At 31.8% G+C, this 18,251-nt stretch overlaps 2 protein-coding genes across 2 annotated transcripts; one reads left to right on the top strand and one right to left on the bottom strand.

Moving 5' to 3' along the window:
• Positions 1-1,808: 1,808 nt before the first annotated feature.
• On the bottom strand, positions 1,809-2,575 carry LOC144997471 (uncharacterized protein At4g14450, chloroplastic-like). The gene has a single exon (XM_078957383.1). The coding sequence runs from the start codon at positions 2,480-2,482 to the stop codon at positions 2,183-2,185; it is 300 nt and encodes a 99-aa protein (XP_078813509.1). The 5' UTR covers positions 2,483-2,575; the 3' UTR covers positions 1,809-2,182.
• A 5,021-nt stretch (positions 2,576-7,596) lies between these two features.
• LOC145045844 (uncharacterized) lies at positions 7,597-14,025 on the top strand. Its single transcript, XM_078994147.1, has 4 exons — positions 7,597-7,675; positions 13,053-13,201; positions 13,349-13,467; positions 13,722-14,025. The coding sequence occupies exons 1-4, from the start codon at positions 7,597-7,599 to the stop codon at positions 14,023-14,025; spliced, it is 651 nt and encodes a 216-aa protein (XP_078850273.1).
• Positions 14,026-18,251: the final 4,226 nt, after the last annotated feature.

The raw sequence follows: 18,251 nt of genomic DNA on the forward strand, positions 1-18,251 counted from the left end.
CTCGTCTCACCCTATCCCAAACCATATATATTCAAGATCTTCTCAATAAAAGAAACATGCTTCACTCCAATCCCATAACCACACCAGCAGATCCATCCACTCGCCTTGTACTTTCTGATGATCCATTCACTGATCCAAAATTATACAGACAAACTATTGGTTCCCTCCAATATGCAACTATCACCCGTCCTGATATCGCCTTTACAATCAACTGTATGTCCTAATTCATGCATGCACCCACCACTCTTCATTTGCAAGTTGTGAAATACATACTACAATATTTCAAAAGAACCTACATCATTGATTTCACTTTAAACCTCATCATACCACTTCTCTACTCGCTTACACAGATTCTGCATGGATATCTGACACCGATGATAGTTGCTCACAGTATGGCTTCGTTGTTTTCCATGGACCAAATTTGATAAGTTAGACCTCACAGAAGCAAAGGGTGGTTGCTCGATCCAACATTGAAGCTGAATGTAGAGTTATTGCATACACAACGGCTGAATTACTTTGGATTCAACAACTCCTACACGATCTTCAGGTCACTTTACCACAGCCTCCTATTCTCCTCTGTGATAATATTAGTGCGACATTCCTGTGTAAAAACCCAGCTATCAGCACACGATCGAAACATATCGCCTTAGACTTTCATTTTGTGCGCGAACAAGTCGACTCTAATGCATTACAAATCTCACAAGTTCACTATGTTAACCGACTCACTAACATAGTCACAAAAGCATTGGGTAAAGATCGCATAACCAAGCTTCAAGTCACTCCATCCCTTAATTTTGTTGGTGGATAATAACGTCTACTAAAGTTCCAACATGTATCATATAGAAATAGTCTTTAGAATGGATCATAAATATCCCAGTCTCAAGGCACAATTGTTCATGATCCTATGTATTAGGAATTAGGTATTCATTTGTATGTGCTTTGTGTATAAATACCAGTATCAAAAGCCGTATCAATACAGAGAAGATTTTTCACTTCAATTCTTAATAACTTATATTGAAATAAAAAAAAAAGGTGTTCTTGAGATCTTGAAAATTGACTAGATCTAAGACTAACTCCATAATGAAGAACTCGTATTGTTTTTTAGACCCGATTTGTGGTTCTTGGCTTCATGTTTTTTGCTCAAAAACACATCTTTTATTTTAATTTCAATTTTAAGAAACTGACACAAAAATCTATATATATATATATATATATATATATATATATATATATATATATATATATATATATATATATATATATATATATATATATATATATATATATATATATATATATATATAGAGAGAGAGAGAGAGAGAGAGAGAGTCTTTTTAATTGTTGTAAAAAAAAACTAAATTAAAAGGATACATTCATCATTTTAAATGTTTTCAACTAACTTTGAGGCAAATTCATCAAAATAAAACCTTTGACCAGTGATGCAACTTCAAAATATTTTAAACCATCCAATTTTTGTCATACCAAGAAACCAAACTTGCAATTTAGTCTTCAGTATGTTGTCATGTGTGAAACGTAAGGATGTAGAAACGTAAGGATGTCAGAAAGGGAATTCCAAAATGTTAGAATTTAAGATTGTTTTATGCCACGTCTCAATGGTAATTCTACAATCCGAAGTTAAATTGGTTTATTTTGAAACATAATGTTTTGGGCATTGTGGTTATTCCCGTTAATGAGAGAACATGGTGTCATTTTCTTATATTCCATATAATCATATAGTCGTTTTTCTAGATTATCCGTAATATTTATAAACTAATAACGTTCATTGCCATTACACTTGATACTAATCATTCATGACCAAAACAAATATCATTAAGCTTCGGTAAATGGACAGTTATCAGCTTCGATTAGTTCTAACGAATTGAACTCATATTCTACCCTTAAACAATAAATAACTGGGTTCATCTGAATTCGTTTTACGAATAAAGTCACTAAGTTGTATATGTATATCTCATTGCAAACACTATTACCATGTTATTCGAATCTATGATCTCTGATTTGTAGTCAAAGAAGCAACACATGTATTTATGCAAAGACCAAGTGCTGTAAAAGCAATATAAACACAGTCCAATCGAGTTTCTTCAAATCAGAAATAAGCTCAAAAGGAAGAGAAAGAAGAAGAAGAAGAAGAAGAAGAAGAAGTAATAATCATTAGGAATTCTAATCAACTCCTAAATTCAACACCACTACATACAAACGGAGGTGCCGGCTCGTAGTAAAACGGATCCGCCGGATGCTGCCACTTCTTATACACCACCGGTTTCTTTTCCGGCTCCGCCACTGTATGAGCAGCTCTTCGCGACTCCTCTTTTGAACTACTACTCATACGATTGGTTTTCTCAACAGGCGATAGCAGAGGGATCGCAACGTTCCAATTGGAGACTGGAGTGATCTGAATGGAGGCTGGAGCTCTTCGCTGTAACCTACTTGGCTTCCGGTTGTTGGTGGATGATTTGTCGGCCATGGTTGAAGCGAAGAGTAGTGAATGAGGGGGATGAGGGGAGAGAATGAGGCTTTTGAGACAGAAGACGATGGGTTTGTGTGGGGCTGTGATTGCGAGTGTGGGTTTTATATAGAATAGCTGAGTCAGGAGGCATGTGGTTTCCACGTTGACAAAAGCTCAAAAAAGGGTAGCCATCTTTATGGTGCGGCTTAGCTGAACTTTAAACGTTTTTTATTCATAAAAGGTATACATGATTACATGTCCTAATAATTTATAGAGTAGTATCTCAACTTCCTATCACAATATTTTTGTGAAAAAGTAGATTTTTTTTTTGTACTAATAGGCTTATACATAATTCAATGGTAAATTTTGGTAAGAAATTGAATGATACAAATTTTTAATAGGTAAAATTTCAGGATTAGTTTTTAACTGTGAGAAAATGACTTACTAGCCTAATCACTTTTGTCGTTTTTTATTTATTTAATATTTAGGTAATTTTTTTTTGATATACAACCATTTAACTTTTTATATGTGTTCTGTTATTATTATTTCTACCGATTATAACAGGTGACAATAGTAATATATGAACATATTTAACAAGTTAAATTGTTAAATATATATATAAAAAAAAGGTTGCTTAAATCAGAACAAAACAAAAAATTAATTATCCTAATAAAACATTTTTCTTATTTTTTATAGCGATTTTATTTTTCATATTTGTTTGTATTAGTTTTTCAAACATTATTTTTAAAATATCAATAATGTTCTAAATGTTAATTAAATATTGATCAATTTTAAACGTAACTTTTTAATTAATAAATATGTTTTTGTTTTGTGAAATATTTTATATAGTCTCTTATATCTTTTTTCTTAGCATATACAATATTTTTAAAATAATTAGTATCTAACAATAAAATTAAATAAAATAAATATGTAACAATAAGTGTTAGGGTTCGGAATCTATTAGTTGTGTCAATTTGTAATGTGCTTTGTTGGCATGTTTTGTATTGTCTATGTCTTTTCTTAGTGTGAATTGATTTAGTTCTGAATTCGCACATTATGTATTCTTAAGTTCGCAGTTTATCAGTTGGCTTAATATTCCTTTTTGATGTTTATGTGAAGTCTATATAAAGGAACGTTAGTTAGTAGAATGGGTCAGAGTTTTGGATAGAATAGTTCTTTCTTATATCGAATTGTTCTATTGGGTCATTAATGAAAGTGAAATTATATTTACCTTGTGCATTCTTGTGATCTCTTAATTGTTTGAATCTTGAATCTAATCGTTCCATCAATTGGTATCAGAACGGGAGATCAATTGAACTTTTCAAATCTCAATTTTGTCATTGTTCATCGTTTTTTTCCAGATTTGTTCATCAAATTCTAGATTTATTCCGAATTTTGCAAATCTCTTTGCATTTTGATCTTTAATTCCTTGTTTGAATCTTTTGATTTAATTCTAAAACTCTATTTCAAGTTCATTGATCTGATTCTTGTTTCATTCATTCATAATTTCAAAAGAGGATTCACACTTAATTACGTTAAACCTACCAAGTAGTATCAGTTCTACATCGAGAATTCTTATTTTATTCTCTAAAGAATATGAAGTTTGGGTTCTTCACTTTGAAGATTACATTCTAGGTATTGAAACTCATGGATCTAGCATTTGGCACACAATCACAAAAGAAAACATTCAAGTATTCCAAGACGAAGATTGAAGTCAGAGCTCAAGATGATTATGACACTATTGTTGCTGATGACACTAAAATTGATTCTGTTGAGAAAGATAAATTGATGTGCAACCTGAAAGCATTAAGAATCATAAGGTTTGCTCTTCCTCCAGACACTTTTTGTTTGGTCAATTCTTATCAGACTGCAAAAGAGATATGGGATAGATCGAAAGAATTATACTTTGGAGATGCTGATCTCACTTATTCTCTACAAACATCAATTATATCTGAAATTAGATCTTTTTAGTAAAAGTCCGACGAAACTATTAAACAAAAAGTCAATCGATTTAATCATCTTTTAAGTCTTATGCTCAAACACAAATTGAAAAGAAAAGTTATTGAACAAAAGTTAAGATTCGTGAATAGTTTGAGATCAGAATGGATGTTGATTGTTTTAACTCTTAAGGCTCATGAACAATTCAAGAATTACACTCTTGAGAAAATGGTGGGTATATAGAAGTATCATGAAGATGAAGTGATGAGGGAAGCAAAGTTGGTGATAAGTGTTGGTTCATTGGCCCTAGTGAAAGCTCAAAGTAAAAGAAGACAAAGATTGTGGTTGAAGATTTTGAATCTGATATCTTAGATGAGGAGCTTAGAAAAGAAGATAAATTTCTAATGGTAACTAATCCAAAGAAATTCTTCAAAAACAACTTTTGCTTCAAAAATAACAACAAAAACGAATATGTTGGAAACAATTACAAGCAAGGAAGTTCAAACTCTGAAAAATCAAGAAGCGAAATGTAACACTTGTTTATAGGTATTTATTATTTCGACCCTTGTACTAAGTTATGTGGAAATTTGGTCCCAAGGGGATGAAAGTGTAACTTTTGGGGAGAAGTGAGTACGTTGGGCGTACGCTATCCATGCATGAACCCTAATTTTTAGGGTTTGGACCCTATTTAAGCATCATTATGGACTCAAGACCTTTACCATCATCAGTCTCATTCCCTTTAAAGATATCCCATGAAATCCTATCCATTTTGGTGCATTCTTGAGCTATTGCTTGAGTTTTGGCGCTTTTGTTCCATTATAAGAAGAAGAGACTTGGTGGTGGTGAATTGTTAGAGTTGGAGCCTCTAGATCCAAAGCTATCTTCTTCATTGCAAGTTTCTAGAGATCAAAAGGTCTTACCTTAATGATTCTTTTGTTAAGATCTCATTATGGGTAGATTTAGGAGCTTTTGGTCCCATGACCTTGGTTTTTGGGAGTATGAGATACTCTAGGACCTTAGGGTGTCATTTCTTAGTAGATTTGAGGTCCTTGAAGTATAAAAATTTAGTCTTGGTGGTTTTGTTTCAACCATGCATGAGTTGCGTGTACTGGGTTTGAGCCCGTACGTGATCGCGACGAGTATGTAGGGCGTACTTGCTGGTTGGACTTTTGGGCCTTTTGGGCTAGTTGGGCCATTTTTAGGTTTTGGGCTTTCATATTTAGGCCCGGTAAGGAACGGTAAAATGGTCTTTTACCCTAGGAGTCAGGAGTAAATACGTAGACCCTTATATATTGTTTATGCCCTAATTATTAATTAGGATGTTATTTGATCGTATTTAGTGTGGAGATTTCATGAATTAGCAAGCCAAGTATTTACTTGATTTTCTAGTAGGTTGAGGCGAGTCTCCTCACTGTGTTTGACAGGTTGAAGGCACCAATGTTGACCCATGGATTCTTGTTTTCTCTATGGTAGTTGTTTATGTGACCTTACATATGTGTATGTATTGTATGTATGCCGGGTGGGGCCCAATGTCAAGCGGAGCCTAATGGGTGTGTTGGGCAGGGCCCATCATATGATATAGACAGATCTATTCCGAACGGGGCCCGATGTTGAGCGGTGTCCATTGGTATTGGGCATGGGCCATTGTATGTTTGATATGTATGGTATGAGGTATTTTGGGGAACTCACTAAGCTTTGTGCTTATGGTTTTCTGATTATGTTTCAGGTACTTCCGTATCAAAGGAGAAGAGCTCGGGTTGATCACATTGCACCCACCATGATTTTACACTTATTTGACACTAATGTACTCTTGGGATGTTTTCTGAATACTTTATGGTTTTGACAAACATGTTTGAATGATGCTTTATTTTGATTTAAAAAAAATTGGTTTTAAGGTTTGGGACGTTACATTAAAGTTTTAAGAATTTTCAAACGGATAATGAAAAGAAAGAGAAGAAATTACTTGGTGAGTTGGCTTTGACTGTAACTATTGTCATATAAATAATCATTTTGCAAAGGAATGCTTGCTGCAAAAATAGAATGAAAAGAAAGAAAAATTAAAAGATGAAGCCTATTATGTGAAGAAAATTGAGGAACTTCGCAAGAATTCTCGCAAACCAGTTCTTTCACAACAGTGATGATGGAAATGTGAAAGTATGGTCAAATAACTGAGAAGATGATGAAGTTCGGAGACCAACTCATAGTGATTTTTTTATGGTGAAGACTGAAAAGAAGGATAGTGGAGGCAGGTGTTTGATGGTGAATAACGTCGATTCTGAAATTCAAGGTTATTTTACAGATGCAGGAACAGTGTTGGAGGCTTGTTTTTCTACAAAGACTATTAAAGAAAATGTATCTGAGTGTGAAAAGGTAATTGACAAGGTAAATTATATTCTTAAATCTCTTGATAATCCTGTTTCTTATTATAAATCTACATTAAATGATTTGTACGATGTTATTTCTGATTTTAGTGATAGTTTAAAGAGAACTCGCATAAGAAATTCTGATCTTGATGATACTCTTAGCAGGACAAATTTCAAGAATGAATAAAGATGTTTGTGAATAGAGGCATTGGAATTAGATCAATCTAGGTCTAAAGACGATGTAATGAAGCTTAAGAAAGACAATAGGGTTGTCTTGAAATAATATCTTTTGTCTTATTGCAAAATGTCTTTATACTAACATTACACAATTACATCTGGATTGTGAGAAAGGAAAAGGGTTGCATAAAATGATATTGCCTTTCTTAGAATTGAAAGATTATGACATTGATGCTAAATGTTACAGATGTGAATCCACGGTATCATCTAATGAATCAGTTTGTGATTCTTACAAGGTTGGTCTTGTGAAAATTGAAGAATATATTAAGTACAAAGATAACAAAAGATGTTAAATGATATTTTATTAGAAAAGGATAAACAACAAAACAAAATTAATTCAGTTTAAAAATATAACTTTTTATGTAAGAAATTAAGTTTAGAAGAAAATCTTAATTATGAGAATATGTCTGAATTTGATGAAACCAAAAAGAAATTTGATTTTGAAGATTCAATTAAGTTTAAATAGCTTGTTGAAAATGATGGAATGAAACATTTAAATGTTCAAGCAACATTTTCCAAAAATTCAAAAAAACTCCAAATCAAGTTTTAGTGTAAAGAGGACTTGACAAAATTGAAACTTCGAAATTAACGTCAATGGTCAATCTTGATAATGCGAAAGGTTGTGAAGAATTCTTTTGGTCTACACCCATTGAAAATGATGATGAAACAAAAGGTTTATCCGAATTTACTTTGTGGAAAACCAAAGGGAAATATGTTTTAGAACCACTGAATAATATGATTTTTTTTCACAAAGTGAAGATGGACCAAATGGAACAACAGATGTTCCAATTGATATTCAAAAGGAAAATGTGGTGAAAAGCAATTCCAAAAGGAAAACAAATGTGACATATCAAAAATTTCTTAAAGAACTAAAAGCAAAGAGAAGAACAATTAATGCTAGATATAAAAAATATTTGATTAAACGAAAATAGTTATGGAAGAAAAGGGAAATTGATAATAATGTTTCTTGTTCTAAGAATAAAAAATCAGAAGTTTGTTGGTGCGAAAATAACTTCTAATCAAAATACTAATTCACCTATTCTTTCAAAAAGTAAATCCAATTTATCAACAAAAACAAAGTATATTCCAAAGAAAGATATGAAAGAAAATGATGCTAATTTCATAGAATATAAAAGCAAAAATAAAAGAGGAAGAAGAATTTTCTTTTTGGAAAAGATGTCACAACAAAGAAAAGCAAATTCTAATCGAAGAAATCTTTTGTTGAAGTAAATCTTTGTGATGAAAAAACTCAAGTTTTTATAATTGAAAAAGGGGTAAATAATAACTTGATTAGAAAATCATTTTATATTAATAAAACAAAGATTTTTCCTATTTCATCTTCTAAATCAAAGTTCTTATCAGGGCTCAAGATGGTTTGTGTTCCTAAATTTGCATAATTTTCTAAGTGATACATGACGAGCAATATGATTCATAATGGTATATTGATAGTGGTTGTTCTCATCATATGAGTGTAAGGAAATCACAAATGGTAGAATTTTCAGACTTTAAAAGATGGTGGAAGAGTGAAATATTAAAATAATGCAACTGGTGAAATCAAAGGATATGGAATAATAACAAATAACGAATTCACTATTCGTAAGGTAGCTTGTGTCGAAGGTTTACAATACAATCTAATTAGTATTTTTAAAATTGTTCTAGGTACTAGTCTTAAAGTGTCTTTTGACGAAGAAGGATCATAAATTATACACAAAGAAACAGAGAAAACTATTTTTATATAAAAAAGAAAAGGTGAAATGTATCCTCTCAACTTGAATCATATTAAAGGAAAACCTTATGTGTGTCTGCCTGCAAAATCATATTTAGATGATAGTTGGTTGTGGCATAGGAGTTTTTCACATATCAACTTCAAATACATTAATAAACTTGTTCTCGGTGATCTTGTCAGAGGTCTTCCACTTCTTAAATATGATAAAGAACATTTGTGTGTTGATTCCGAATTGGGAAAACAAAGCAGGAAAAGTCATTCTTCGGTCATGAATACCAAGATAATTGAACCAATGGAATTAATATATATAGATGTTTATGGTCCATCATCAATTTAAAGCATTGGCAAAGTAAATAATTTTTTTTTTATTTTGATGATTTTTTTCTCGTTTAATTTGGGTATACTTTCTTAAACAGAAATCTGAAACAACTCAAAATATGATTGATTTTATCAAGCAGATTGAACTTCAATTGAGAAAGCCTATTTGGAAGATTCAAAGTGATAATGGAATAGAGTTTACGAATTATGTTTTTGCTGAGTTCTTAAAAAAAGAAATTAGTCATAACTTTTCATCTCTACATACTCCACAACATAATAGTGTTGTTGAAATACGAAATTGTTCTCTATGTGAAGCTACGAGAACCATGTTGTCCTTCATAAAATTGCCATTATACTTTTGGTCTGATGCAATTGCAACCACTTGTTTTACACAAGATCGTTCTTATATCAATAAAAAGTTTTTTGATTTTACCTTGTGAGATTTTAAATAATCGCAAACCTAACATGAAATTTGTTCATGTTTTTGGCCATAGGTGTTTCATCTTTAACTGTAAAGAACATTGTGACAAGTTTGACATGAAAACTGATGAAGCAACATTTTTGGGATACTCTCTTAACTCAAAAGCATATCGTGTGTTGAACAAGAAGTCAAAGAAAATAGAAGATACCTAAAAAATATGTGAAATCAATTCAGAATGAAGTTGTCTCAATAGGAAAAAAAATCTAGAATCATGCATGAAAACAATTCCTCTCGTGAATCTTTATGAGGAATTTTAAATTTGTTTAATGAAATTGAAAATGCAATATCACTTGAAACCGAAGCAACTAAAAATCATCGTGATGAATTGTTAAAGTTGGTTGATGAAGTGTTACAAAATATTGAAACTTTGAAAGAAAATGTTGTTTCTACTAAGTCGAGGGGGAGAGTGTAGAAAATTTTGATTCACTTTTTACTTTTTCTTCATCTCTAATAATAGAAAATATTGAACAATCAACTGAGAGAAATATTAATACTTTTGTGCAGGGGGAGTTCAAATCCAAATTTCCAGGGGGAGAATTGTGACATCCCCATTTTCACGGCCAGAAAAGATCGATTTTGTTTATGCTTTATAAAAATCAGAATATCGCTTTCAATAAAAATGTTACGGAATTTGTTCCTAGAAAAAAAAACATGATAATTTCATTATCAAAGCATTTCCGAAGAAATTTATTTTTATTCCTTTTAAAACATTTGGTATGTCATCATCAATATAGAAACATAAGCATAAATAGAACTTACATTTATTTACACTAGTGATCTATATCTCCTTAATCTCTCAGTGTAATGTAAGTTCCCATCGTCACATGTGATACAAGTAAACTAAGTGGGTCAGGTTGGGAAACCTGGTGAGTACATAGGGTTTTCAACCTACAATAATATAATTATTATGTTTAACCATCAAACAATTAACCCAATTACCCATCCCATTATCTTCTTTATTCCTAAGTACCTTCCCTAAGGATTTATCCTAAGGGTTGTCTTCTACATCATATTTACCTCTCATATCCTTAAATCTCATTTCCTTATATGTTTGTTCCTAAGGACTCTCCCTAAGGATCATTTCCTACATCGCATAGACAGTATTGGTTCAGGAATTACTCCCTCAATACGTGCCCAACAAGGGTTAGGGTATCATCGCATGAATACGTAGTTACAACATCGCCTGAACTCATAATTCATAGTAAAGGGTTATAGTATCATCATATGAATACGTAGTTACAACATCACCTAAACTCGTAATGCATCACCTACAGGTTATGAGGTTGTTGGTGCTTCCACGGGGTTGTCTAGTCCGTGGTTGCCATCTATACTCTGGTAGCTGGCTACATCTCCAAATTGCCGGACAAGGTTATAGTATCTTTCATCCTACATCACTGATTCATCATCACCTATCTATCCTCACCTAATTATTATCACCTATCTCTCATCATTTTATTTCATCACACATCAACTATTTCATCTACCCATGTTTTATCCCAACATATTTGTAGATATAAAATTAATATATAGTTTAAATCATTTAAAACATGTATAAAATCATTCATCCAGCATAGACAACAAGTATCCAAATAATATGCCCACATGGCACGTAATTTATATAAAATACTTCATATCTATGTGTAAGATGAAAGTAACGATGCACTCACTTGTTAAAGTGATGATTCCAAACTCGGACAACGTTTCGCTTCTTAAAAATATAATTTCCTTCGACGAAACCTAGTATTATTACCACTAGATTTTAGTCTAATATCTATCGTGACTAATTATTATTATTATTATTATTATTATTATTATTATTATTATTATAAACGTTTAAATAATATTTTCCAACCACTATGTATAGACAGCGGTCAGACATAAAGCACCAGAGGGCATGACCATTTTGGCATATAGCATTTCTAAAATCAAACAATCCTATGTGGCCCTTTAAACCAGATTATCTGTATCGCGAGTGGTTAAAAAGATACTATAATAACACTTATATAACTCATAATAATAGACCAAATAATTATTATAAGGTCCTAATAACATTACTATATTTTAAATAAAAGCTATACTAGAAATAGTGTAGGCGTAGCTCACTTACAACAGATTTTTATTAAAAAAAATGGGCTTCATTGGAGCAGCATTTCCGAGCCAAAAGCTTTTCATCTCAGAGCCTTCGGGCACTCCTGGGTGTCCTTCTCGTGCTAGGGAGGTTCTCTGGACTTGAGAGGGGATTAGGGAGGCTAGAGAGAAGTTAGAGAGATAAAGAAAGGCTTATGGTGTGAAGAAATTATGAAGAGTTCATCTCTTATTTATAGGGATTTTATCGTAGAGTAGCCCCTATGTTTTGTCCGTATCTTCTGTGTACGAGCTCCGTTGTCTATGTTATTTATATCCACACATTAGTATTTACAAGCACTACAACTTTCATTTAGACCCCATCGGCTAATTCTCATTGTAGCTCAGATTTACAAACTTATATTTGAATTCGTCGCGCTTGAAGAGTAGAGACTAGGTTTCGTCCATATCTTTAACATACGAGCTCCGTTTTTGACGTTATTTATATCCACGCGTTGGTATTTACGAGTACTACAATTTTTATTTAGATCCTATTGGCTAATTCCCATTATATTATAGATTGACAAAACCGTATCGAATTCGCCGCGCTTGAAAAGTAGAGACTAAGCTTCGTCAATATCTTTCGCATACGAGCTCCGTTTTCATCCGTCTTTCTATTGTTTAACTCCTATTAATGATATATTCATTTATCGTTTAGATTATTTTGGCTGAAAATTGACCGATCTAAAATTTGAATTCGGGTTGTGCACTACTATGCTAAATCTTAGAAAAATCATAACTTCCTAAAAAATCATAACTTCCTCATACGAAGTCAGATTTGGACGTTCTTTTTATGCACACTCTCAGTTTAACATATACTGCGACTTTCGTCTAGATCGCTAAGGCTAGAAAATATTTTTTCGTAAATTCACTCTTTACAATTCCCGGTGTCGCGCCGGTTTTGCTGTAAAACTTCAAAGGGTCGTAACTTCTTCGTTATAGCTCGGATTTCGGCATTCTTTATATGTACAGAAAATTTATGACATATACTATAACTAGGTTAAGATTATTTATTCTAAATCATGTTCTATCAAAAAGTCATTTTTGACGTTCATTGTCTCTAAAGTGACTAGCCCGGATCTTCGGGAGTTACAAGAATTTAATTTCAAATTATCAAGATGAAGAAACTTATGAAAATGAAGATGATGCTCAATACGGAGTTGAAGAAATTAATTTTAAGTTAAACCATAATTATGATCTAAACTATCCACCTTTGATGAAATGGAAAAGAGATCATTCATGAACTCAAGTTATCGGAGATAATTTTTCAGGGGTTTTGACTCGTTCCCAAAAAAATGCGAAACAAGAATCTTTGAATGTTAATGAATCATTTTGCATGTTTAATTCCTTCATATCTAAAATCAAAACCTAAAACTATTAAAGTGGTTGATGATCATGTAGATCGGGTCAAAGCTATGCAAGAACTGAATGAGTTTGAAAGAAACAAAGTCTGGAGATTGATTCCAATTTCGGCGAATGCATCAGTTGTTGATATAAAGTGGGTAGTTCGAAACAAAATGAATAAAAAAGGAAATGTAGTTCATAATAAGGTATGACTTGTGGTCAAAGAATATTGTCAAGAAGAAGGAATATATTGTGAAGAAAAGTTTGCTCCCCTGGCAAGACTGGAGTCAGTTTGCTTCTCTTTAGCATATGCAACTCACAAAAATTTTGAAGTATTTCAAATGGATGTGAAGTGTGAATTTCTCAACAGAGAACTTCAAGAAATATTTTATGTTGAACAACCTACAAATTTCATAAATGAGAAATTTCTTGATCATAGCTATGTGCTAGATAAAGCGGTGTATGGTCTAAAGTAAGCTCCTCATGCATGGTATGAAACTATGACTAGATTATTAACACAATCAAAATTTAAACAAGTTTTAGTTGATTCTACCTTCTTTCATAATAAATAAGGTAATAAACTGGCGATTGTTCAAGTTTATGGTGATGACATCATTTTCGGTTCAACAGATCCTAATTTGACCATTGAATTTCGTAAATTGATGGAAACAAATTTGAAATGATTTCTATGGGTACAATTAACTTTTTCCTTGGAATAAATGTTAGACAGAGTTTGGAGGGAATATTCATCAATCAAGAAGCATTGACAAAAACTTTACTTGCTAAATTTGGCATGAATGGCGATTCGAAGGTTAAAGTTTCGATGGAATTTGGGACAAAGCTCACTTCTTCTCTTGATAAACCTACAACATATCTTACATTATACAGGAAGATGATTAGTTCCTTATTGTATCTGACATCTAGTCATCCTGATATTATGTTTGTAGTTTGCTATTGTGCGAGATTTCAAGCTAATCCACAAGAACCACATATGATGGCATTGAAGAATGTTTTCAGATATCTTCGCTAGAATACTTCTCTTGGGTTGTTAGTGGCAATCAAGGAAACATACTTGCATTTCGTTATTAACTGTTTAAGATTAATACATTGTTCCATCATTGTGTACTTCAAAAATAATTTGGATTCAAAGTCAACTACGTGACTATGGCATTAGTATGAAAAATATTCGTTTGTATTGTGATTCAGAAAGTGCTATACGAATTTGTTATAATCATGTTCAACATTTAAATACGAAACACATTCCTTTAAGATATCATTTTATAAAGGATCATGTCAAAGACGAAAATGTTGAAGTACAATTTTTACGTTCAACGGATCAATTGTTTGAAATATTCACGTAAACAATTTTCATTTCACAGAATTTTAAAAGGGCTTGGAATGATTAAAGCAGAATCAGTTCCAAAGTCAAATTCTTGAAAGAACGAAATGGTTACTATTTACCTCCGATGCGATGTCAGCTTCACAATCGTTCAAATTTCTCTTGTGAACAACGTACTTAGTTACGAGAAGGTGTGATTTTCCATAGGCTGGTGCTCTAAGTATTTGTTATTTTCCTTTCTTATTTTCCTTTGTTTTCAAAAATACAAAAAAGATTTTATTTTCTTTATATTTTGAAATATCCAGAAATATTTTAGTTTGTTGAACATTAATATGCTCATGTATCGCACAATGAATTGACGGTCTCTTACCATCCTTTCTTTCTACCATAACTATTTCAACTTCATGTAGATGCTTAACTACAAAGTATAACCAACATCGTTATATGGGCTACAAACATTTTGTGCTCATGATCGTAAAATTGTTATAAACATGATTTAAGTGAAACCACCAACAATTCTTTTCCTAATATATGATTCTCCATCTATTTCATTTCATATAAATTGTAACTTTAAGATTCCTGTAACTGGGGTTGATGTTACAAAAAAATTTGTGTTTATGATCTCTTGGTCATTATTACCATGATGTTGGTGAAACCCAACAACCATTTCCTAAAAATGAATTGACGATAAACATTTATGTTCTAGCATGAAACAAATGAATTAACGGTTGAAATTATTATATTTTGCAATGCCTTACCTTTCAATGTTCAAAATCTCATAATTTTTGTTTGTGAGGCCTTAATGAAAATAATCTAATCCAGATTAACTTTTTCCCAAATAGGTCCAATTTTATTTTTCAAATTATGAGCTTTCCGTCTGAACATTTTTTATCTCGATGATACTTACCAATCACTATAGCATTTTTTTTGCAAACTTAAACTTGACTACACCGATCAATGAAGTATTTCCTTTCACATCTCTGCACTTATGTTAAGTTGCATTTATGATAGGAAATGAGCATTCCCATGAAACCTATGAAAAGATGTCGTTCATAACTTCTTAACAAGTTGACGATAGTAATTCAACGGGAAAATATACAAGCACTTCTTAGGCTCTCTTGACTTTGAATCAAGATAATCTATGTCCGGGATCTAACTGCTTTTATATCAAATATTCTTTGATATCACTAATTATCCAAATTTTTCTTTAATTTGCTTCTTTCTTTTCATTTGGCACACATTTTCACTGAAATCTATGATTTCATAAACTTTGTATTCTGATCGGTTACGAAGTTTCGATGCGCTAGCGAAAGTCAATACTAGTCGTAATTCCAATGGATACTATTTCAATTTGCGAGAATTGAAGGGGCTGCCATCATGTTTCATTTGAATATTAAAATTCAATCTGAAATAGCATGTTTCATTTGAATTTTAAAATTCCAGGCACTTATTCTAAGGGGCTGACATCATGATGATTGGTAAACAGTGTTTGAGTTTAGTGCAGAGAAATGATGCGTTGGCAATATATTATTGGACCGTTATATTTGGAATGATGAACGTGATTCCATTTGCTGATGTATGACTTGCAAAGCGTTTAATGCGAAGTGGCGGTTTTTCTCTTTCCACTCCATTAATCAATTCAAATTCAAATTCAAATTCTCTTTCCATATATAAACCCTAAGAGTTATCCTTTATACTCTTTACACTCACAAACTCTTCAAAGAACATATCGATCACTAATTCTCTACTCTTATCAAATGACTTCTTTTGATTGTGTTTCTTTCATGGAACAATCTTCATCTTCTGCAATGTTGAACATCAAGCTTAATCAAAATATAGTTGTTGTTCTAGATCCTTTAAAGTACTCTCAATTGGTTCAACACTTGATCATATATCTAGATCATTTTGTGTTGAAGAAAGCTTTGATTATGTACCCATTTCTCAATTATCGACAACGTACTCTACTGCCATTTACAACAAGAAATTAGAGAAAATTAAATTTGAAATTCAAGCGCACAAGACTTTTATTTCAAAATCAAACTTTTTCAAGTTGATAAGTCTTCTGATTGTTGAGGATTCTATAGCTCCTGATTTAATTTCTGTAACGAAAATCATTCATGTCTATCAACAAATAAGGTATAATTATGATTTTTCGGTTCTATCCAAGTTAAAGAAGTCTGCTTTTCCTCCTATTTAGGATGCTCTATTCGCAATCATGTTCAAATGCTTTTTTGATAGGGCAACTGGGTCTGATGGTGCAAGTTGTATTTTCCATAATTTATTGTATGGACTTTATTCTGGGGAAAATGTTGATTTTGGAACAGTTTTGTTGCAACTATTTGATCAAGTCCTGTTTCGAAGATGAAAGATACAGAAATTTCATGTGCTTATTGGAAATGCTATGTATCATTATCACACTCTGGAGATGAGAGATATTGTAACTGTTGATATCCCTAAGATGAAAACTACGATGTTTTTTACTTCTGATCCGAAGAATTTCATGATTGTGAAACTATCATAATAATATGACTAACATAGTCATATGGGAGTCATCGGAAATGTATCCTACTAATAAGTAGCATTTTCTAGATTAGACCCCTATTATTTAATCCTTATAAGTGTTAACGATATCATCAAGTATTGTCTTAGTTGTTTACTTCCCTATAGAACCAATAAGTAGTTTCCATGGTGATGGGTATGTTGTAGGAATTTGACTTTGTTATGCTATTTTCTTATTTTAAGTTGTATATTTTAGTATCTTGAGTTATTAAATTATGAAATATTATACTTTGTGTAGTGGATGATATTTTAGTATCTTGAGTTATTAAATGTTATTGCACATTTTTCTAAACATTTGTTTCCTTGTCTACATCTTTCTTACGTGACAATTGAATTAAGATACTATATAGTATCTTGATCTTTTTGAACATCTTAAATCCTATTTTAACATTACTCATTGATTAACAATATTAACACTATTTTTGTCCTAGTTTTTGAGAATCTACACATATATTTTTTTGGATTAAATCAATATTTCAAATGTACATTAATTTGTAAAGTTATATACAATTAAGATTCTAGATAAATTTTATACATTGAATTAACACAATCTTTATCAATATTTATGTTTACTTATCAAATCTTGATTAACTTCAAGACCTTCAATACATTTTAATAACTTCAAAAACTTAAACTTGTTTTATTAAAATCCTCATACAAAACATAAAACTACACTTACTAATTTGGTTAAAAAGTTATTAAAGTGATTTTTGACCAAAATAATTTGGCGTCATTTGTGGGACAAGTGGTTTTATTACATTTTGTTAAGATTGTTAAAAAAAATACTAATATTTTCCATCAGTTTAGTTTTTTACACAAAAATGTAGACTTTCTAAAAATCCACATCTAACATTTCTTCATCTATTCTTATTGGTCTAATACTCCCTCCTCCATCTGTTGTTAACTCTCAAAAGAAAATTTGTGATTCTACAAGGAAACTACATTTACATCTTCAACAAGTCCGACCTTGAATCAATGAAGTGGGTTAACGCAAGAACCACCAATCTTGATCTCCAATACATATATTATACAAATAATGTACATAATGGAACACCATAAGAATGAACCAAATAAACGCACCAAAAAAGTTGTTTGAGCAAATACAGATCCCGAGCTCAGATGCAAGAAGAAATATCCTTACTCCACCTCTTTCTTTATAGTCTAGGATCTTCAACTTTGTATTTATAGCATCTTCGAAACGTTATACAGTGGAGAATATCCCAACGTAGACCCCACTATTCACAGATGGTACTACACCTAGCATAGGAGATCATGCTTCCCAATATGTTTAAGGAATCTTCAATATTGCTCAATATGGTAAAGATGTTTAAGGAATTTCAGTATTACTCAACATGGTC

Source organism: Lactuca saligna, chromosome 5 (genome assembly GCF_052625555.1).
Source record: "Lactuca saligna cultivar CGN05327 chromosome 5, ASM5262555v1, whole genome shotgun sequence".
Taxonomy (NCBI): Eukaryota; Viridiplantae; Streptophyta; class Magnoliopsida; order Asterales; family Asteraceae; genus Lactuca; species Lactuca saligna.

What these genes read in the sequence shown, in the direction of transcription:
- LOC144997471 (XM_078957383.1), bottom strand. Translation starts at nt 2,482, where the DNA reads ATGGCCGACAAATCATCCACCAACAACCGGAAGCCAAGTAGGTTACAG.
- LOC145045844 (XM_078994147.1), top strand. Translation starts at nt 7,597, where the DNA reads ATGGTCAATCTTGATAATGCGAAAGGTTGTGAAGAATTCTTTTGGTCT. An exon ending in GAAATGTAGTTCATAATAAG is followed by an intron (nt 13,202 to 13,348) that starts GTATGACTTGTG and finishes ATGGATGTGAAG; the next exon opens with TGTGAATTTCTCAACAGAGA. An exon ending in AAAGCGGTGTATGGTCTAAA is followed by an intron (nt 13,468 to 13,721) that starts GTAAGCTCCTCA and finishes AATAAATGTTAG; the next exon opens with ACAGAGTTTGGAGGGAATAT.